Below are 22802 nucleotides of genomic sequence, written 5' to 3' on the forward strand. Positions count from 1 at the left end.
TACATTCTGGCCCCATCATTATTCAATCTTTATAGGAATTCCCTGGTGGCCTGTCAGAACACTCCTGATTTTTTTTCCCATCAGCTAGCACATAAACATATCCCAATGCTACTCTACGTGGACAATGCAGTCCTTCTGTCCCAGATTCCAATAGGTTTAAAACGTGCACTAAGATAATTTGTCACTCAATGCACAGATGATGAATTAACAATAAATTATGAAAAGACAAAAATAGTGGTATTTGCTAAGCACCCTAGAATCCATACATGGCAACTAAATGGAATTGAATAAGCGAAAGTTTTCAGGTACCTCAGAATTGTCTTCCAGGCTTCAGGTTGGAGAAATGCACATCTAGATTACATAGCTCAGAATGCCCAAAGATCAGCCTTAGCTACTGAAATTTTTTACAGAACAAGAGGTGCCTTTTTTATACCAGCTACCCTAAAGTTACTTACAGCCAAAGTATGTGCCCAGTTCTTGTATGGTGCACAGTTTGGCCCTTATGATCATTATTCAAAATTAGAAATTGTACAATCCAAATTCTTAAAAAATATCCTCCAAGTACCATGCTGTGTCTCTAATGTTACCCTCCATTGCGAAAAGGGATCAGTCAAGATTGAAAACAAAATTTGACTAATTTTCTTCACATACTGGCTAAAGTTAATTTTTTCCCCATAGGATTGACCTCCCCTGACATTAGTAGACAATTTTAGTGCTTAGATGGGAGCAATGTTTCCTTGATAAATTGCAGTTTTATGGCTTTTCACAAGAGACTCTCCTTTCTTTGGAGAGAAGCTCCAAGCTAAGAGAATTTTAACACAACATGTTCTGGATGTGGAAAGACAACAAGACTAGGCTCTACTGCCCAGGAATGTTTTTCTGAGCAGCCAATTATATATGTTTAGACCAGCGAGATACTTAAACAATATTACAGTATCCAAGCTGAGAAGGGATTTAACACTGGTTCAATTTAATGATCTTCCTTCAGCCATTTTGGAAGGCAGATACAAAAAAATTCTATATACTGCTCAGTTATGTCCACATGCTATAGGTGCCATAGAATCAATGGCCCACATTTTACTGTACTGCTGCTTTTATATAGATATTAGAATCTATTTTATTTCCCTTCGCCTAATTAAATACCCAAGTCACTCTGATACTTTCTACATACAAATTCTGCTTTCTGATCAAAGGATCTCTACCTCTCTGGATGTTGCCAAATTCTGTTATGCTGCTATTAAGACAAGATTTAAGGTGACCAATTCCCATCCCTCAATATAGTGTAACTGTGCCTAACTTTTGAACAATACTAAATACAATATGTAGATAGATGTCACTTTATTCTGTTTTGTTTTAATCTACCCCATCTTGGATTTTTGGCTTTATGCCTTAGTTTTAGACAAATAATATTCTGATTTTTTTGGACCTAGCAACGCAGTTTACAGTGATAACAATAGTGACAATAATATTCTGTATTACTGTGTTTTGTTTTTGGTCCTCTCTTGCTTTTAACAATTTGTTAATTGTTTTGTTCTATACTGGTCTTTGACTGAAATAAAGTTTGACTGACTGACTAAATGCTATCAAGGTTAGCTGCTAGCTATGGAAAAGTAAAATGGCAAAAAGTAGCTGTGTTTTATAGTATTATGTGTCTGTGTGTATGTGTGCATGTTTAATGCATACCACTTCCAATAAGATGGAGGAGGATAGGAGCCACTCAATTGTCTCCTCGGAGTTGTGTTTGGATTATTAACGTCTTTGGCACTTACTTGGACTGGACTTGACATTGGTTTGGACTGGACTGGACCTTGGATAGGCTCTCAGAAATGTGCCCAGCCAGGTTTCGAGTGTGGCACCAGCTGAAAACCCAGAGCAGGGGTGGTGGTGAGGCAACTGTCATCCGAGAATCACTTATGGTTTTCAGGGGTGCTGGTCCGCAGGTTACCGGATGTGAGACCCTGTTCATTAAGCTGGGCTCTAGGGATCAGTTGGGATTGTTGCTGTTGTATCAGCCTCCCTGCTGCATAGTAACCTCCCTGCCTGAGCTCCTTGATTCCATCTCCGGGTTGGCGGTAGAATTTCCCAGACTTATGGGTCTTGGGGGATTTTAATCTGCTTTCCCTGGGAGTGGGATCTGAGGTGGCTCAGGAGTTCATGGCCACCATGATGGCCATGGGCCTATCCTAGGTCATCCAGAGCCCGACACAGGACAGTGGTCACACACCAGATCTGGTGTTCCTGTTGGAGCAGTGGCCATATGATCTGCAATTGGGGGAATTGTTGGTGTCCCCCGTGTCATGGTCAGAACACGCCCTGATTACCATAGGATTCTCTGGCGCCACTATCCACTGCAGGGAGGCTGGACCCATTAGACTGCTCTGCCCCTGGCAACTGATGGACCTGGAGAGGTTCCAGAGGGAGCTGGGGGCTGTTCCTGCTGCTCTGCTGCACAGCCCATTTGACACCTTGGTTGCTGCCTGGAATAAAAGGGCAGCTGAGGCTTTGGATTGGATGGCACCTATGCAACCTCTCCCCTCCTGTGGACCCCATCACTCCCCATGGTTTACAGAGGAATTGAGGGAGCTGAAACAAGAGACAAGACGTCTAGAGTGTTGCTGGCACTCGTCTAAGGATATACTCGACCGATCGTGGGTTAGAGCCTCTATTAAGCCTACCAAGTGGTGGTAAGGACAGTACAGCAACAGCATTCCTCTGCCCTTATTGCATCCGCAGATTGCCACACTACAGCCATGTTTCAGATGATACAGGCCCTCTTGGGTTCAGGGGGCCTGGACCACCTTTTGCAGGGTGGTGCAGAGGAATTTGCTCAGCATCTGTCAGATAAAATCGCTTGGATTCATTCGCAGTTGGACACTAGCTTTGCTGCAGGTCTATGGGAGATGCCTAGAGTGGACTCTTGCCCAGTTATCTGGGAATGGTTTGAACCTGATGAAATGGACAGGGTCCTTAGGACTTTGAGCTCAGCCACCTGCTCTCTAGATCCATGCCCCTCCTGGCTTGTGAAAGCAGCCCGGGGGGGGGGGCGTGTGGGTGGGTTCTGGTGATGGTGAATTCTTCTTTGAGTGAGGGGGCTGTTCCTGCACCTCTTAAGGAGGCTGTGGTTCGCTCCCTTCTCAAGAAGCCATCACTGGATTATGATACTAGACAATTTTCATCCAGTATACAACCTCCCCTTTTTGGGGAAGGTGATTGCACAACAGCTTCAGAGGACCTTGGATGAAACGGATTATCTGGATCCTTTTCACTCAGGGTTCAGACCTGGGCATGGTACAGAAGCAGCATTGGTCACGCTTTTGGATGATCTCTGGCTTGGGTGGGATGGTGGTTGTGCGTCCAACCTTGCCTTACTTGACCTCTCGGCGGCTTTCAATACCATCCACCACGGTATTCTTCTGGACCAATGCAGAGAATTGGGGGTGGGCAGCACAGTATTGTGTTGTTTCACCTCCATCCTCCAGGACAGGTTCCAGTTGGTGGCGATTGGGGAGGAGAGATCCCGCCCACTATGTGGGGTGCTGCAGAGGTCAGTGCTCTTACCTCTCCTATTTAACATCTACATGGGACCGCTGGGTGAGTTCATCTGTTGCTATGGGATGTGATATCATCAGTATGCTGATGATACTCAATTGTACATCTCTGCCCCTGGCGATTTAAGCGATGCTGTGGGCATCCTATCTTGGTGTCTAGAGGCTGCGGATCTGAATGGGGAACAATAGGCTTCAACTGAACCGTGGCAAGACTGAGTGGCTTTGGGTTTTGAGCCCCTCTGGTTCTAGGATTTTACCATCTTTGGTACTGGATGGGGTCATGCTGCCCCAAACAGACCCTGTGTGCAATCTGGGGGTCCTCCTGGACTCACAACTCCTGCTCGAAGAGCAGGTGGCAGTCGTGGCTAGAAGGGCCTTTGCACAACTTTGTATTGTGTGCCAGTTGCACCCATTCCTAGATCAGAGGGACCTACTCATAGTCACTCATGCCCTGGTCACCCCCCGGTTAGACTACTGCAATACGCTCTACATGGGGCTGTCCTTGAAGAGTATCTGAAAACTTCAGCTGGTGCAAAATGCAGTGGCGCAAGCAGGTATGTGTGTTTCTAGTAGAACACTTTACACCTCTGCTTTGTGAGCTGCATTGGTTACCAGTTTGTTTCTGGGTCCAGTTCAAGGTACTGGTATTGACCTTTAAAGCCCTCCATGGCATAGTGCCAGGCTATCTGAGGGACCGCCTCTCCCCAATTTTATCTGCCCATCTTACCAGTTCCAGCAGAGAGGGCATGTTATGGGTTCCTTCACCTAGGGAGCTACATTTGGCAGGCCCCAGGTGGCAGGCCTTTTCTGCTGTGGCACCTGCACTGTGCACTTCTCCCCCCTGAGGTGAGGTTGGCCTCATCATTGTTGAGATTCTGGAGGTCCCTTAAGACTTGGTTATGCCAGCAGGCCTGGGGACCCCAGGGACGGGGGAATTAGTGAGGTGGCTCCCTTATTTTTAACATCCTTTTATTTTCGGTTTAATTTTTTAAAATATTTTTAATGTATTTGTTTTTAGCTTTGTTGTACGCCGCCCAGAGTTGCCTGTGGTGAGATGGTTGGCTATATAAATTGATTTAATAAATAAATAAAATGATACTCTTCATTTTCAACTCACCAGAGACTTCTGCATCAATATATGAAATGGCTCAGAGTTGTGGCCCTTGACTAATGAACTACACCTCATGCATACTCAAATCAATTTGAGTTTTAGATCTCTACCTTGTCTTGAACATATGTTAAAGGATTGGCTCTGGGAGTAGATTATGTTAGAAATGGAAATGTAAAGCTTTTAGGAGGCAAGCCATTCCTGTTTCCATCCTGATCCTCAAAGCATCAAAAATGGCCCAAAATCATACTGCTGAAATTCAGGAGCAAAAATGGGCAAATTTGGCAGTGATTTCTGGCTGATTGGAAGGGGAGGGAGGCATTGTCATTAAGAATTAAAATAGAATGATATGCCTCCCAAAGGCCAGCAGACTGCTTTTCTCTTATTTGAAAAATGTACCAATATTATATGTAAAAGGGAATAGCAAGTTATGATGAATGGCAATCTGCTTAGCATCCCCAGATATAAATTCTATACTTCAGTGTTTTCTATGACAAATGCCTGAAACAAAAATATTTCCAGAATAAATTATCATCTGTACCATAGTTTACATTATATTCCAAAACCACTCAGTTTTGCCACACCCCTTTTCTTAATTAAATCACTTCAAGCTAAGAACTTCAGAGCTAAACAATAAAAAACTACTAAATTATAACAATCCCAAACACACTACATCTTCTGACATACTTCAGTAACCAGATAACAGCAGCACCTCCAAAATCATTTTCAAGAAGTAGCATATATACCAGATGAACAGCATGACCAGAGTACGTCCCAAAAGGATCTTGTATCGGAACAGGTCCATAATGCTACAAGACTCCTTACAACTCCATGCAGTTGGAAGTTTAAGTGAAAAAGTGCACTTGGGCTTATAGTTCCTCTTTGCAATGAGGTAGAGAGAATCTTCAGCTTCACGCAGCCGACCTTGTGAGTATAACCAACGAGGTGACTCAGGAATGAATCTAGAAGAAAAAAACCATTCATTGAGAGCATTAGGACTATTTTACCACTTAAAACTTCCTGCTGGTCAACATATTATGCACATATTTTAAACTAAAAATAAGACATCATCTTATGGATAAATATGAACTATTTTGCAAATATATAGCACATGAACTCTAAATAGCATGCAACTGTTTTAAAACATTTGAAGAAACATGTTTAGCATGCAAACACAAATTCTGAATATTTCATGCAATATGAAAGCAAGAAGACAGAAGCACTGGACAATGACACAGCTTGCCCAAATATAATCAAAACATGGATCTAGCACAATTAATCTTCAGGAAGGCATTCAGATCTGCCTGATGGGAGAATAGTTTTTATTAATAGTATTTATAAGTTTTAGTTGTTTGATTTTATGAATATTTTACAGACAAAATTATTTTGTTCATTGTAAGCCACCTAGAGAAAGGGTGGCACACTAATGTTGATAAATAAATCTATTGTGCTCTGTTAGTTGAAAAAAATGTATTTCAACAATATTGATAGAAATGGTTGATCAAATTTAACCACTCTTAATCAGAATTGTCTCTTTCCTTTATTTCATTCAACTATCTAAGCAATTTAAAGTTCAGATAAAGATTAAACACCAAGTATATGGATGCAATTTCCTTTCTTCAAATATTCTTCCAATAAAGTTTCCATTCTGATACCAGGGCCTTTATAAATTCAAACTTGGAGTAAGAAGAGAATAACTTCTTTCTTCTGACTGCAAGTTGCTTGAGTAAACCACTAGTTTTAATTCAAATGTTTACACTTTATCCTTTCGTTATTTTAAGAATTAAAACTGATAAAAAGAAATTAACAGTGATGTAGGCAGATGCTCTCAAACAAGCATAAGCAAATTTTCCTTTGAACTGAGCTCTGAAAAGCAAAAAACAAAACACACTGAGGTTTTCAGAGTAGTTTAGAGTAGTGAGAAAAAGCTAAGCTCAACTTCTGTTGACACTTCCATGAAATTTTCTTGGCAGCAATACACAAATGGTTCACTATAGTCTTTTTCTGGGAAATTTTTTCTTCAAGTTCCAAGTCTCCCATCTAAGTACTAACCAGGCTTGTACCTTTTTAGCTTCTGAACCCAGACACAGTTGGCTAGGTACTACCATCTGCTGATTATAATTTGTATTTCCACATCACTGTCCAGAATACTGATACATTTTTTTTTCTTATTTGACAAGTGGATGAGATATTTAATACAGAAAAAGAAGGGCAAGATTAAGAGTTGATAGTAAATCAGCTGCTGAGGAATCCACTTCGAACATTTCCTTAAAAATACTACATCTGTTGCAGTCTAACACTGTCTACCTTTAAACCTATAAGCTTACCTCTAAACAATAGCTTCAGATTCGTACTACAGGTTATCTAATCTGACATCTTATGAAATCTGGAGACAGAAATTAACTTGAATGAACTGATATAGCAAACAAAAACAAGAGTAGGTTCAACACAGGAACCTGTGAAGACAGGCTCACCCTAGACTATGTCAATATTGGCAGTGCTTGCAAATTGTACAGATAATCACCTCTTGACTCTTGTTTCTAGATTCAGGATAGTACACTTCAGGTGTAACAGCGGAAACTATTTAAAAAGAGAATTATTAAGATAAAGAAGTGTAGAAAATAAATACCAAGAGAAGAGCCAAAATTATCTTCAAATATAGAGAAATCAGGATGCAGGGGGCTGAAAGAAAGAGAAATAGCTATTCTTTTTATTTGGAGACAAATGCTACCCATATTATTAGCAGAATAATGTTTAGGTATGTAACTTACAGAGAAAAGAGAAAGACTACTGCTCCCTCCAGGTTAATCACCACTGCTAATAATCTCCAGGAGCGAATGAGATATCCTAACAAAGCAAATTGTGCAATTCCCACAGCAAAGAAGAGGCAACCAAGTGATCCTATTATAATGCAGATAGGGAGAAAAGTGTTATTGACCATTTTGTAGTGAGTGCTAAATGATAATTAATTTAACTGACAAGCAGAGAAGGCTACCTGTACAAATACGTAGAAACAAAAAACATTCAAAACTTTGAAAAAGTGGTAGATACCTTCACAAAAGGCTGTTATGGACATATTCCAACATTTAGAATGCTTGTCACAGATACTAACATATTGTCATGGGAAAAAAATATATCCACTATAATATGAACCAAAACAATTGAGATCTAAAACAAAGTTTCTTTATTAAAATCCCTAAAGCAATGATCACCGGGCTCCTAGCCAACCAGACCAAGAGCCCAGACTGTACATTGGCAAAGGATTATATAGGAGATAGCAAAGCTGCATCAACAGTCACAAATAATTAAATATATTTGCATAGGCAGGGAAAGCCCTCAACTTTATATTGGCAATAATCACCCAGATCCAGACCTTGAGCCTAGCACCAGAATCTTGCTTTCACCCTTGATCCACATTCCTTCGCTATTATAAGATTACCCCTTTTATACTTCCCATTGCCTGACATTCTTACACCTTGTTATCTGGCTTCTGCTCCCTTCCTCAGGGTCACTTTAAACTAAGTTCAGAGGGCATCCTGAAGGACATCCTGAAGGACATCCTGAAGGGCATCCAGAAGGGCATCAAAGGGCATCCTGAACCCCAACAACTCTTAGTTCTATGCAATTCCTGACATAGGAAACATGCCTTAAACATAAAAATCAGATCTTAATTAAGAACACCTACTTTTAAATAATTTTAATTTTTAAATTCCACAATACTATTAGATAAGATAAACTACTGTGTCTAGAAGGCAATTTACCCATGAAACTGACCATGATCCAGAAACAAGGTGTGATCCCCAAAGCAAAACAGTTTTCCTTTGAATTAGCTTTAGCTCCAATAGAATTTTCAGTTCACAGAAGGTAAAATATTTGGATGCCAGCCAAGTCAATTCCAAACCTCTCTTCATCATGCCAATTAACTCAACTGTCTCCCAAATCTCTCCTTTTGGGACAGGTATTTCATCCCCAACCTTTCTGTCTGTATATGCCAAGCAACTTACTCAGAACATCTTTCTTCCTCAATCTCTCTATCTAAATCTATCTCAACCCCTCATGACTTCAGCTCCCTTCTTACCTACATTTTCAATCTCCCCACTTTCTTGTCATGATCCTGACCTTCCCCACAGCCCCATCCTTTCCCCACATGCTTATGGCCCCATCCACACTATTTTCTGATCAGAATGGAAGCACCAGGTCCACTGAAGGCCCAGCTAGCAGGAAGAGGAATAGTACAGGCATTTTTGGTAAGTTCTTTTAAAAAATCAAAATAAATCAAGCAACTTATTATGCAAGGGAGCAGAGAACATCCTAGTATCCACAGATATGTTGGCAAAGAGGGCAACCAGACAGAGCTAATTAAACACTTAAACCATAATTATTATGGACATCTCCTTTTATATTCAAGAATTAAGAATAATTTGCCATTAATAGACAGAAACCACTGGGTACAATTACAATTTCACACCAAACTGATGCCTGACATGTTCTGAACATTCAAGCATTTTTTGAGCTGAACATTCAAGAATTTCTTGAGATGTAAGAATTAGGAGGGCATAACACATAGGATTTAAGATAAATGTATTAGAAAAGTGATTGTAACACGTTCTAGGTTTTTTGCAAAATTATTAGACATGTAAAATTACTAAAAATGTTTTTAAAAAAATTAAATTAAAATATTTTAATTTAAAATATAGTTAAATAACTACATTATAAGAATATATTTTAGGAGAAACCATAAAGGTGGTCATTTCTAATTATTTCATTCATTACTGTATAGTGTCTGCTCTTAGTAGATATTCCAACTTCAGGACTATGTTTCAAAATATTCTCAAGATTAATTTTTGCCACACTAAGATTAGATTGCCACATTAAGGACAAAAGATGGGCTCCTACATAACAAGAATTTTAAAAAATAATGGAAAAAACCCAAATAAGATCTTTTTCTCAAAAAAATAAATAAAACATCTGGCTCTTTCAAATACATTGCCCTAAACATTTAGTGTGAATTGAATTCAAATAGGATCCTTCCAAAAAGCAAGGCTCAAGCTCCTAGGATTAAAGTTCGAGGAGACAGGAGGAATAAAGAAAATGGAAGACAACTAAGAAGAAGAGAATTGGAGCAGACAGCTTAAAGTATGAAATCAAAAAGAGAACAAAGGCAGGTATGAAAAACCAGATGAGTAAGGAAATATGGAAAATGCAATGAGAACAGCAATGGGTACAAGTTAAGACAGAGGCAGAAACAAGTACAAGAGATGGGAAGGAAGAGGAAACATGCACATTCAGAGAAAATGAAAACAGAAAGGTCCACAGTCATAGAACTTTATTACCTTTAGTTTAATCCAAATCTGCCATTCCCAAATAGCACCTTGGCAAATCTACTATGGTGATGGGTAGAATCATAATATTTATTATATGTAATAATAATATTTATTATATGTACAGATGGTCCTCATTTAATGACCACTTGTTCAGCGACTGTTCAAACTTACAACAGCACTGAATGAGAGGTAGCCCTCAGAGTTCCAGCCGTCGCAGTGTCCCACAGTCATGTCACCGCGATTTGTGACCTTCCCTGCTGGCTTCTGACAAGCAGAGTCAACAGGGAAGCCAGCAGAAAGTTGGAAGTCGCAGTCATGTGAGATCCTCAGATAACGACCCATGCAGTCTTCACTTAATGATGGCAATAGGACTGCTGGAATTGCCATCGCTAAGCAGTGCAGTCACGTGACTTTGCACTTTATGACGTCACTTAGCAATGGCAATTCAGTCCCAATTGTTTCATTAACCAAGGACTATCTGTACTTGACATCAGCTGTGCTAACAGTTTGAGCATAATATCTGTGTTATATAAAGAGTGAACTTTTGTGGCAGTTTTAAATGTGTAGGAAAAGTTCAGCTGCTTGCAGCAGAATATGCAGAATTCTTACATATATAAGGAAGTTCTAAGCTTGTATCCCATATATGTGCACATATATGTAAAAGACCAAGAGTATGAAAAACTTAGAACTTCTTGATATATTAGGTAAACTATATACTTCTCAGTGGGGATTACTAGCTTGGCATAGTGGGAGAGCTCTCTAATTCTAATGAGACTGATGGCAACAGAAGCATAGGTTTCTAGTGGGATCACCCTCACTGGCAAGAGGATAAAAGCCTTGGGGAATAAGAACACAGAAAGACTGAATACAGACACAGAGTGTTTAGCAGGAAAGGAAATGGAAAGATCTCTCAATCAACAATGCCAGGAACTAGAGTAGAATATGGAAAATGAGATACATTTTTAAGATCAGAAAAATCAAAGAAAAATTTACAGCTAAGATTTGAATATTCAAGAGCAATCGTACACATCTATAACAGAGGCAAATGGGAAGACTATACTGAAACCCTTTACAAACAAGATTAAAGAATGACAAAACCATTTCAAGAGAAAATATATTCAGAAACCAATTCCACCAGAAAGTGAGATGACAAACCAGCTGTCAAAAAGGAAAGTGCCAGGTATGGATTAAATACCCATTGAACTGTTTGAAGCTGCAGGAAAAGAGGCAATTAAAGTGCTAACTGCTCAGGGTCCACAAATATGGAGCACAACTAGTCAGTCCTGGAAGAGATACTGACTGTTTTCCTGAGGCAATGATTAGCAAGCATAAACTCACATATTTTGAGTGTGCCATGCAAACAGATGGTGGATTAGAAAAAGATTATGCTTGGCAAAGTTGAGTTAGAAGAAGGGGACAACAGTGGTTCAGGTAGATAGATGGGATCAGGGATATCACTGATGGATGAGCTGCAGATTATCACTGGGGACAGGTTGACATGAAGGATATTTATCCATACTGTTACCAGGAATTGAGCCTGACTTGGTGGCACCTAACTAAACGACATGTATCTTATATTTGAAAGGTTTTTTTTAAATTTTACAAACTATTTGCAGATTGAGGGAAGCCAGAGCTAAACATATTTCACACAAATAGAGGTCATTCCTGGGCCCAGCAATACTGTACCAGACAATTTTCATCCAATATCCAACTTCCCTTTCTGGGGAAGGTTGCTGAGAAGGTGGTATGCTTGCAGTTCCAAAAGGATTGGACCCATTGCAGTCAGATTTCACACCAGGATATAGTACTAAGATAGCATGGGATGCCCTCGTGGATGACCTCTGGCAATCCCTGAAAGGGAGCAGTGTGTCCATTCTGGTCATCCTGATATCTCAGTGGCTTTTGATAGCACTGATCACTGTATTCATCTGGATCAACCCGGGGGCTGGGAGCAGGGGATCACAGTTCTCCAGTACTTCTCCACTTTTTGGAGGTGGATTCCAGTCAGTGTAGTAGGAGGAGAGAGATCCAGCTCTAGGCCTCTGTTTTGCCAGGTGCCACAGGGCTCAACTCTCTCCCTGCTCTTATTTAACATTTATATGAAACTGCTGGGTGAGCATATCCATCAGCACAGAGTCAAGCATCATGACGACACATTATTAAGTTAACATTATACATGCATATATGAGTTACTTGCTAATTTCTTAATATGTGAAGCAGCTCTTAAATATTACTGAATCCACTTGAGTATTTGCTACAAGTCTGTAAGATGTAACCATTAAATCTGTACCTGCCAATGCCCAGTAAGCAGTCCCCAAACATTCGTTCAACAGGACAAAAGCAACCAGTGACATTCCACCATTCATTATTCCCACCAAGAAACGAGAGACCGCAAAGAATTCATACGTAAGAGAAAATCCATTAGCAACAGCAAATACAATGTCAAGGCCAAAACCTAGAAGAGAAAGCAAAAATTTTTCTTTAGAACTATTCCATAGTGTTTAATGCTGGTTTTATTGTTTTTTTCTTCCAAAATCAGCCAAACTTATAAAGCAAAATCCTTTAACACATCGTTAAAATCCACTGAAAGTGTTACTCAAAAAAGGCAGATACTAGTTAGTAATCTCAGTTCTGAATTAAAGTATATTCAGATTAACTTTTAAGAAAATTCACATGACTCACTGTGGAAAGAAGAAGGAAAAAAACCTAAGGACCACATTTTATTAAAACTAAAAATGCTTGATATTTTCATGTTTGAGAGTCCTTTAAATACCTTTTGATTGAACAATGAAAACAAATATGATTATCTACTTTAATCTCCTGTCTGATAAGGATTTCCAGGGAGATCTGTACATTGGAAATTATCTGGTTTGATCTGATCTGAGTACCCCTGAGTAACCATATTCTCATGCTGCTTTCTAGTTCTGAGGCAGCAAGCATTTTTCTGTGATGGCTGGAGAAATTAGTTGTCATCCACTGGAGGGAATAGAGTCAATCAAGAGGACTCTCAATTTCTGCACTTATTGCTTCCTCCACAAACACACATAACTCCTTAACATGTACAAGAAGGCACCTTAAGGACTGGAATACAAATTAGTAAACTCTGCAACAAAGGGATCTCCTTTGAAAGAAGCAGATTAAACTTGGCTACCTGGAGATTTACTCAGTTTTCTTGGTTATCATCGTTTCCAAAGATTAAATTAGACAAGAGAAGACTAACATTTTCCACTATATTGTAACACAACTTACCTATAAGAAAGACTTTTTTCCGCCCAAAATGATCTGATAGTTGTCCAAAAGTAATTACTCCAACAAATACACCGCCAAAGAAACATGAACTGGCAACACTGATCTTATATGAAGTATTACCAATTAAAAACCACTATGGATAGAAAAGAGAATGTTAGGCAGAATCCAATGGAGCTTCTTATCAGAAATACTGTATCTTTCAACAAGAGGAAAACTAAACCGTATTCAAAGCTAACCTTCCATCTTTAAGCTATTCTATTTAGCAGATGGCTATCTAAGAATAGCATAAAAGAGCAGGTTAGCATTCCTGATGCAAACTGAAAAGGAACTGAATTGCTTATCATTTCAAGTTTCATTCAATATCCTCACTTTGCATCCCTATGCTCCACCACAGAGCCATTAGGGCAGCAATCACGCTTCTAAACACTGACCTTCAAAGAACTGGAGAGTCAGATTCAGAGGAGTCAATTCTTGTTTATCAAACTTGGCAAATGAAGCTCCAGGGCTGGGGAAAATGCTAAGGGTCCTTCTTCAGGACTCAAGAAGTTTAATAAATCCTTAGAACTGTTGTGAGTTGTATTGGCTATCAGATACCCCTGGAGAATAAACTCAGGTAGGGCTATCTAGACTACAGCTATTAGTGTTAGCTATACCTAATACAAATTGATTTCCAAAGAGATCTGAGTAAGGCTGGAGATTGGAGAGAACAGGAATGATTGAAATAACTTACTCTTTTATTCTTTCCAGAAAAAGAGAGTGACAGTGGTTAAATTTCTTAGATTTTAGGGCAATCTTTTTCAATTTTCTATAGCTGTGACTACAAATAAAGATTCAGAAAATGCGGAAACCACCAAATTAAATAAACCCTCCATAAAAGAGAATGGGTGTTAATGTTTTTCAGTGAATAAAGTAGTGTTTATAGTTGCATTTATTTATGCTTTCCTATACCTCCCATTTTTCAAGGTCTTTTGAAACTAAATTTAGTACCAAAAGCATTAATCCAAAACTATTTATTTGCTACTGAACTATTTTTATGTACCGCTGCAAAATAGTAACAACTCAAACTTGCTGATCAAAACTGTTCTTAAATAGAAATCTTGGAGTATTATGACTCTCATATCAATGAGGGGGGAATGCTGTTTCTGCTCTTGCACCAGGGGACTAACATCCAACTTGATGCTGACTATTACAGCTGAGGTCAGAAGCTATACAACACCAAAGGAGTTAACTGGCAATGGACATGGGATGTGTTGGAGGTTCTGTGTTTGCAGGAGAGCATTCCTGACAGCTGTTACCTGGCTTGAACAATAATTAGTGAAACAGGTTTTATAACTATAACAGGAAGGATATTTATTTACTGGAAATGCATTACAGGGATAGGCAAAATCTAGTACCTAGCGACATTCTACCAGAAGGAGAGTCCAAGAGCATGGTGTTTGCATTTGTTCATGTGCATGAGTGCGCAAGCGCACCTGGGAACAAAGGCAGAAGGAAGTTATTTGAAATTAACATATTTTAGACAAGTAGAACAGGTAGAGTTATAAACAAAGAGGCACAGAGTAAATTCTTAACTATGTATACCTTACTGCTCCCTTGTAGTCAAGTCATGAGGTGCTAAGAGTCAGTGTCAATGGATTCACACCTGCTATAGGAGTTTGGCAAGGTGAACAAACAGAAAGAACAAATTGAATTTGGCATTGGAGATCAAGGGGGAGGCACTTTTTTTATATTTCTTTTTTTTCTTCTCTCTTTCTTTCCTATCTTCTTCTTTCTGTCCAGGTTATTCCTCACTCAGAGAGGCAACTTCTGGGAGCTCATAGCCACAGCATGCAAACAGGGAAGATCTGCATGAAAGTTTGGTCAGGGGAGATAGCAAGGAAGGGTCCAAGCAACATGGATTAGGAAAGCATCATCATGATCCTCAAAGTGTGTATGACGTTTGTCTTCCTGCCTAAGGAGGATGCAAACAGCATTTGCTGCAAGTGCACACTTGTTTTCTTATTGGAGGAGAAAGTGAAGGGATTTCAGAAAAGAGTTGCTACAGTGAAATGCATCAAGGAAGGTGAGAATTCCTGAACAAGACAACTGAAATTCTCCAGAAGGGACAATGAAAACAGGAAAAATTCTTTTTGGCTGAGACAATATATGGAAGCATGTGACCCAAAGAAACAAGAGTATCAGGAGCTCAGGAATCAGTGAAGCTCAGGAACCAGTAGCAGGTACTCTCCCTAGAAGACAATGACAGTCATCTGAGCAAACATTCGGCCCCCTATGGATCAAAGAAACCCAAGAGCCACCTTGAGAAAGAAGGAGGCAGCACATAGGGGCGGTAGCTGATTTCCTGCTAAGAGGAATCCAGTGCAGATTGAATATTACATCACAAGAGCTGCACTGTCATCTAGATACTTATATCCAGGATGTGATGGAAAGGTTACCAAAACTATTCAAACCCACTAACAATCTCCTTTTCTTCAGATGCCTTGCCAGTCTCACCAAGAGGATTTAAATTAGAATAAAAGGGGTAGGGTGTGTGGCAAAAGCTCAGAACCAAATATGCACCTGAGGACTGGGCCAAGAAGAGAGGCCAGGATGGATATTTCAATTTCTCCAGGAAAGTATAACCACAAAGAAATCAGTAGGTTACTCAAAACTCAGATGTGTCTACAGCAATGCACAGAGTATGGGAAATAAACAAGAAAAACTAGTGATCCTAACTCAGGAAGACAAATATAATGTGATAGGCATCACTGAAATTTGGTGGGATGAAATTCATGATTGGCACATAGCACTAGAAGGCTACAATTTATTCAAAAGGAACAGACTCAATAAAAAAGATGGGAGCATTAAAAGGAATATAAAGAAAAAATATACTTGCACCGAAATTATGGTGCTGGAGAAAATTGTTGAGAATATCTTGGACCATTAAGAAGAACAAATAATTCAGTACTAAATGAAGTGAAACCAGATTGTTCAGTGGAAGTGCTAACAATAAAGTTCAAATATTTTGGATAAATAATGTAAAGGCAAGAATATTGGAGAAGACCCTGATGTTTGGAAAAATGGAAGGCAATTTTAAAAAAAGGCCAAGAAAAGAAAAAGTGGTTAGATACTATCACTGATGACAGAGAAGCAGTTGCTGCATACAATTCTTGCAAAGTGATGTCCATCTCATATCAATGAGTCAGAAGCCACTAAGGGACTGAACAATAACAAAATATGTTACCAGTATGTCAGTAATATTTTACTAGTTTAGAATATGAGCCTTCAAAATCTGTGAAACAGTTACTGATTGATGTGGATACATAGCTACCTTAAAGACTGCACACCCACCCCTTGTTTAGCAACCAAGTTCTGTTCCTACGACCAGGTCATTAAGCTAAATGGTCACTAAGTGAATACATGACTGAGAGAGACAGAGACAGAGACAGACAGACTCTGAGAAGATCACTGGTTGCTGTAATCTCATTTAGATAAAGTTATGAAGTTCTTTCGTACAATTATGCCAGGGTTATTCTCACTCCAGTGTGCGTTGTTATCAGAAGCATGAAATTTGGTCATAAATGCGTGCATTGGTAAGAAAATGATTTTTTATTATTGTCCTATCTGCAAATGGTCCCTAACCGAGGCAGTTGCTAAATGAGGAGTGGGTGTAGTCAAAAAGTGCTTGTCAACGGTTACATTTCAAACTATGAAAAGGTACTGAATGGGCTATCATAACGTTCTATACTGGGCTTTGTACTCTTAAGCGTACAAGGTGACTGAGCCAGTCACTCTCAGCCTAACCTATCTTATAGGGATTGTTATGGGGAAAAACAGGAGAGAGCTCTATTATATGCTGCCTTGAGCTCCTGTATGAAAGGCAGGATAAATCTCAAGGAAACAAACAGAAACAAAATTCAAAATAATCTTGATAGGTTAGAGAAATGGGATGAAAAATAAGAGAACATCATTTAACAGAGTCAAATGCAGAAATCTTCACTACTTATTTTCACTTAAATTATACGCACAAGTTAGTAAAAATGACTCAGTAAAAAGACTAAAGGTTGTGTGATTGTACTGAGCTTCAGGATTGCAAAAATTTGTCAGGGAATGCACCAAAGGAACACTTTTTTTAGTTATTTACCCTGGACTGACCTGTCAATCCTTTGGCAGGATCTGTTTCCTAGCCTGGCATTGGAGGAAGGGTCTCTGCTTTTGTGATTTTTCTGCTTGTGGTAACATTTAGCCCATCTCCTTTCATGAGATAAGGAAGAAGAGAAGGAAATGCTGCTAGCTGAGTCTGAGGAGCTTTTCTATTTCCTTGAGGCCAGGCTAGAGATCATGTTAGGCTACTAATTTAGACAACCTGGCTTTACCTGGGTCATCAATAACTTAATTAAAAGTGCAAGAACTTTCTCCTGAAGCTGTTTTTGCCTCCTAATGCAAAAAAAAACACAAAGAGGCAGTCACTATCTCTCATTATCTCCCATATTCCCAGGTAGAGAGCAAAAGTTAAAGCCATAAAGATACTGCTGTACAGATAAAGCACTCTGGTAAAGACAAAATCTCCTGCTCTTTCTATGACAGTAAAGCCAATGGCTGAGAATTTTCCTCCCTCAGTGGTGATGGTGATTAGTGGAGAATAAAAGCTTTTTCAGATGGTCCTCTCTATCGTCCTTCACTAAGCTTCTATCCTTTAAAAGCTTGCTCACTATTCTGGGACATTTTAGTTCCCTCAAGCAAGGTATCATCTTACTGTTTGATTTGAGTTTTCTCCAAAGACTCAACATCACTGTCTATGAGTTCCAAGTTCTAATATTAAGGTTATAATATTCAGCCTTTCCACAGAAATCACTTTGCTCCATTACCTCAGAGGCTATTGATGTAAAATTGCTGCTGAAATGTACATGTTTATGAAGTTCACTCCCATTGGCTGTTAGGAGCCACTTTCTAAAGTTGCTTTCTTCAATAGTTGTGTCATTACTATGGCTCTGATTAGCTAATATTCCTTCAAGATCCCAATGATAAGGTGGGGTTGCTCCTACTAGTGCAATGAGGATTGCTTCACTGGCTACATAGAGCTGAAACAAGAAAAAAGCAACATCAAGATCAATGCCAGATAAACAGACAACATTCAGGCATTCAAATAACCAATTTCTTTAAACACCAAAGGTTGATAGTTTTTTGCCTCTTGGATCATACTGACCTCAAATACTGACAAGTCAAACTCTTTGAATACTTCAGTTACAACTTGTCCACACTAAGATATGAATGAGTCTTTGCCTCCCCTTGAAGCCCTTATGAAGTCTGATCAAACAAGAAAGCCTCTCATTAATCACAGCTTCTCAGCTTGAGTGAAATGGGAAAATCTGGTCATTCAGACTTCCTGGTCTGCTTGTACTACATAGGAAGAATACAGTCAATTGACAAAGTGGCTCGATGCATAGTTGAAAAGCCTTTATTCAACAAACACGCAACATTAACCCCAAAAATGGTTGATACATTTTAAACCATGTGCTTTCTACTTCTCAATTTTTCTTCAACTGATTTGCCCACAAAATATGGCTATCTATTAATATTCTCAGTCATGTCCTTCTGCCATTAGACAGATGCAGTCCAAACAGAGGACATTTCCAGATATCTATGTCTGATATACAGCATGTATTTAGGCCAATTTCTCTACTTTGTAGGCACTAGCCAGATATTTTTATTTTCCCAGGCCTTTTAATAATTCTAATTTTTATTTTACAGTTTTAATTATAGAATGAATGATTTTATATTGTTGAGTAAATTACTAAAGGTGGCTTAAAATTTCCCATCTTTTAAATTCTACTGAATTCTACTGAACAAATTAAATCCCATGAGCAGAGATTAAATGAATTAGGAATTCTAGCTTTTAGAAGAGAGGACTAAGGGTTGATAGTGCTCATCATATACCTGAAAGCACATCACAGAGAAAGTATATCAAGATCTACTGTTTTGTTCCAGAGTGCAGGACACCAAATAATAAGAGGTGTTGGTTGAATGTTAGAAAATATATCCCAGCACTAAAGCAGTTTGAGAGTGGTAAACTCCTCCTAATGGATGTGTTTAACACAGCCTAGATAGTCATCTGTCCAGGATGTGTTAATTTGGATTTCTGCACTGATATATGGTCTAGATAGCCTCATCTCTTCCACTCTATAATTCAATTCTTTCTCTTCTTCTTCTCCCTTTTTTCAGGAAAGAACTTAACATCTGGAACTGGAGATCCTTTATTTAAATACCGCCAATGAAGGAGAGTCAGTTTGTCAGTGTCCTTCCTGAATTTAGTGACCAGAACTGACTTTTCTTAGCCTTCATGCTATATTTCTGTTGGGGCAGCCCTGATTACATTCTTTTTTTTTTTTTTTTGCAATTGTCTCACATCTTTGTCTCTTGTTCAGCCTATGATCCACCACAACTCCACATGCTTTTCACATGTACTGTTTCCCAGTATGGCTCTCCTACCAATCATTCTTTAGAGTTTTCCTACTTATTTGCAGAACTTTGCATTTGTCCCAGTGGAAATTTATAATGATGGTTTCTGGCCATTGTTTTAGCTCATCAAGATCCTCTTAAAGGATCCTCCTAGAAGATCCCCCTAACAAATTAGGTCTGATAAATTCAAAGACAAGTAGCAGAATTTATACTTCTGGAGTCCCATAGCATTTGCTTGGGCTGAGCGACCAAACCAAACCAAACTCATAGTCAGAATGAACTATCTTACAGAAAATCCTTTGCTCCCATCCTCAGTTCTGAATTGGGAACTGTAAAAGATGGTGGACTTGCTAATGAGACTGTGTGTGCCTTTGTTGTTCTGGGAACTCAGCATCACAGATGCTGAGAAAGTTGCCACCAACTTTGCCAGCTTCAAAGTAGAAAAGCTGACCGCTAGAGATATGCTGGATGCCTTGCACATAAAACATACATTTCCCCCCAATTTTTAAGCTACTATGGCCTGCCTAAAAAGCTCCTCCCAGTTTATAGGTAACAGGGCTAGGTTGTTGTTGTTGTTGTTGTTCAGTCGTTAATTCGTGTCTGACTCTTCATGAGCCCATGAACCATATCGTGCCAGGCCTTCCTGTCCTTCACGGCCTCCCTGAGTTTGCTCAGTTTCATGCTCATTGCTTCAGTGATGCTGTCTAACCGTCTCATCCTCTGCCGTCCCCTTCTCCTTTTGCCTTCAGTCAAGCTAGGTATCCCGTTTAAAATAGACAGCACACCTTTTAACTGTCACCTTGCTCTCTTACTTGCCCCTTAAATTCTCCACGTTCTTCTTGCGAGTTGCGTACGTTCAGCCGGCACAGGCGGGAGGGGACTTCACGCCACCAGGACACAATAAAACGTTCTTTCCTGACGCAAATCGCACTGCGCTGCGAACCGTGACCTGCCCAATACCGAAGCGGCTCTTTCCCGACGGGTCATCCGAGCACCCTCCCCCCCGCGACAAGAGATGTCTGCCTCAGCCCGCCCAGAGCCTTCCTCACCTGGAGCAGCGTGGCAAGCAAGACGCAAAGCCAGACCTGGAAGGGGCCCATCTGGCCCACCAGAGAGAAGGCCTCTTCCACCTCCATGGTGACACTCGCGGGGGGGAGGCGGCCTTCCTCCTCCTCCTCCTCCTCCTGCTCTCGGGGCGCGCATCCCCTTCCCCAGGATTCTGCTTTCCGGAGCCGAGCGAAGCAGCACCGCCCGGCAGAAGCAATACCCGAGAGGGAGAGAGCAGAAGCACGCATGCGCAAAAAGAAACTGCAACGTCCGCTCTAGGACACCTGTTCATCTGGAGATGAGATTTCCGGGTTACGTCAGACGCCGCTTTTGTCCTCGGCTGGAGGCGCTCATTTGGGAGGGAGTAGCCGCGGTTGGGCGTTAGGTGTCTCTCGTCTCCGCTCCTTCTGTCACTTAGACACCGAAGTTTAGGTTCTCCTAAAACGGCATCTTCTTCGTATGAGAAACAAGGTTCAGGATGCAAACTGCTTTTCAGACTAAGCAATGAAAACGTCCCAGGGGCTCGGGAAATGTGGACACGGCTAAGCAGGCAGGGCAATATTGCCCGAGACCCGGAGAAAGAGTTCAGATTCCTTTCCTGACAGTTAATCACGCAAGTTTCTTAAACCCAGTTAAACTGGTTGTATAGGTACTGTATCGTGTGCAGGAGTAGACAGTACTGGGTTTACACTAGCCTACTGTTACGCTCATACTATTGGGAAGAAGTGACAGGAGTCCATTCTGTTCAGACATTTTAATTTAAATCAGCTCCAGTTTAGAGATTTGGTTCATATTGATTAAGAGAATTCGGTCAAATATCTGAATATGTGATTGTATCTGATGTGAATTGGTTCAGTTTAGACATACCTTGAGTCTTTGGTGTGCCTACTTTGGGAGTGGTGAGTAGCCTTCCTTTCCGCCACCACTAACAGCAGCTGGTTGCTTGAATTCAGGAGGAAGATGAGCCCTCCTAACATTAACTAAGTCCCTCAGTTGCTAATGGAGAGGAGTAGGCTGATATGATGAAGAGTCAGCACTGCTTTGTGGTGTGGAGGAGCCCCTCTCCAGCACTTGGTTCTGCTTCAACTATATTCACCACAATGCCAACTAGTGATAGAGTATCACTGCTGTGGGAGAAGCAGGCATGTTACTAAAATCAAGGTTCGTTGGAGCATCCCCTTCCTCTTCTCAACCAGCAGGATTTGCTGTGGCCTTTCTCTGATTGCTTCACTCCTAACCTCTCTATCTCTGGCTGGTGTGGGTCTTCCGGGCTATGTGGCCGTGGTCTTGAAGTTTTGTTTCCTAATGTTTCACCAGCACCTGTGACCAGCATCTTCAGAGTGGCACAGAGAGAACTGCTCCTGTCTGTGCTCCTGCACTCTGAAGATGCCGGTCACAGGTGCTGGCAAAACGTTAGGAAACAAAACTTCAAGACCACGGCCACACAGCCCGGAAGACCCACACCAGCCATCGTATGCCGGCCGTGAAAGCCTTCGACAATACTCTCTATCTCTGTATAAAAAGTAGGCTTTTTGTGAGGGGGATATAACTACCCACTACTGCTTTAGAGGGGGAGGAGCCAGATAGGTGAAAGCCTTAAAGGTACGGCTCTGGTTGGGGTTGGGGAAGAGCTCTATTTAATGTGGCTGTGTAGATTTGTGTTTCTAGCAAGAAGCACAGTGATATGATTGCATAACTGGAATTCTCTGAAATAACCAAGCAAACCTTATTGTGGGTGAAGTTTAGCGCTCCTATTTAGTGGGTGAGGAAGGAATGTCCTTTTGAACTCAAATTGCCCATCCCACTACAACTGCAGCCTTCCTTAGTTGAAGAAGCATCCTCAAATGAAAATGGGATAAGGAAGAATGAGCATTGCAGCAGCAGTAACAGTCTGATGGGACACATAGTCCAATCACATATCTCCCCCAGCAACAGTCAGATCCAGAATGGTTCTTCACTGAACTATGTGCAGCTAAAATGTCTGCATTTTGCTTCAGCGTTCTGCCCCCACTCCCAAGCACCCAGCCCTAAGCTAAGACTAATCTCTTCTGCTGTATTGGCCCAGGAAGAAAATACCTTTAGAAAGGA

General features: G+C 40.4%; 1 protein-coding gene across 2 annotated transcripts in view; it reads right to left on the reverse strand.

Moving 5' to 3' along the window:
• SLC22A15 (solute carrier family 22 member 15) overlaps positions 1 to 20966 on the reverse strand; it is a 44945-nt gene extending 23979 nt beyond the window's left edge. Inside the window, exons 1-6 of one of the 2 annotated variants that reach the window (XM_015889543.3) lie at positions 20717 to 20966; positions 18077 to 18289; positions 13230 to 13362; positions 12271 to 12435; positions 7428 to 7557; positions 5403 to 5618 (exon numbers count right to left, since the gene is read on the reverse strand). In XM_015889543.3, the coding sequence (XP_015745029.2) occupies positions 5403 to 5618; positions 7428 to 7557; positions 12271 to 12435; positions 13230 to 13362; positions 18077 to 18289; positions 20717 to 20962 (1103 nt within the window). In that variant the 5' untranslated portion in view covers positions 20963 to 20966. The remainder of the gene's footprint in view (positions 1 to 5402; positions 5619 to 7427; positions 7558 to 12270; positions 12436 to 13229; positions 13363 to 18076; positions 18290 to 20716) is intronic. The other variant, XM_007436692.4, reaches the window with a different exon arrangement.
• Between the last annotated feature and the right edge of the window lie 1836 nt (positions 20967 to 22802).

This window comes from Python bivittatus, unplaced genomic scaffold, assembly GCF_059951505.1.
Source record: "Python bivittatus isolate LINGU-HERP-01145 unplaced genomic scaffold, Pbiv_v1 ctg000520_np1212, whole genome shotgun sequence".
NCBI lineage: Eukaryota > Metazoa > Chordata > Lepidosauria > Squamata > Pythonidae > Python > Python bivittatus.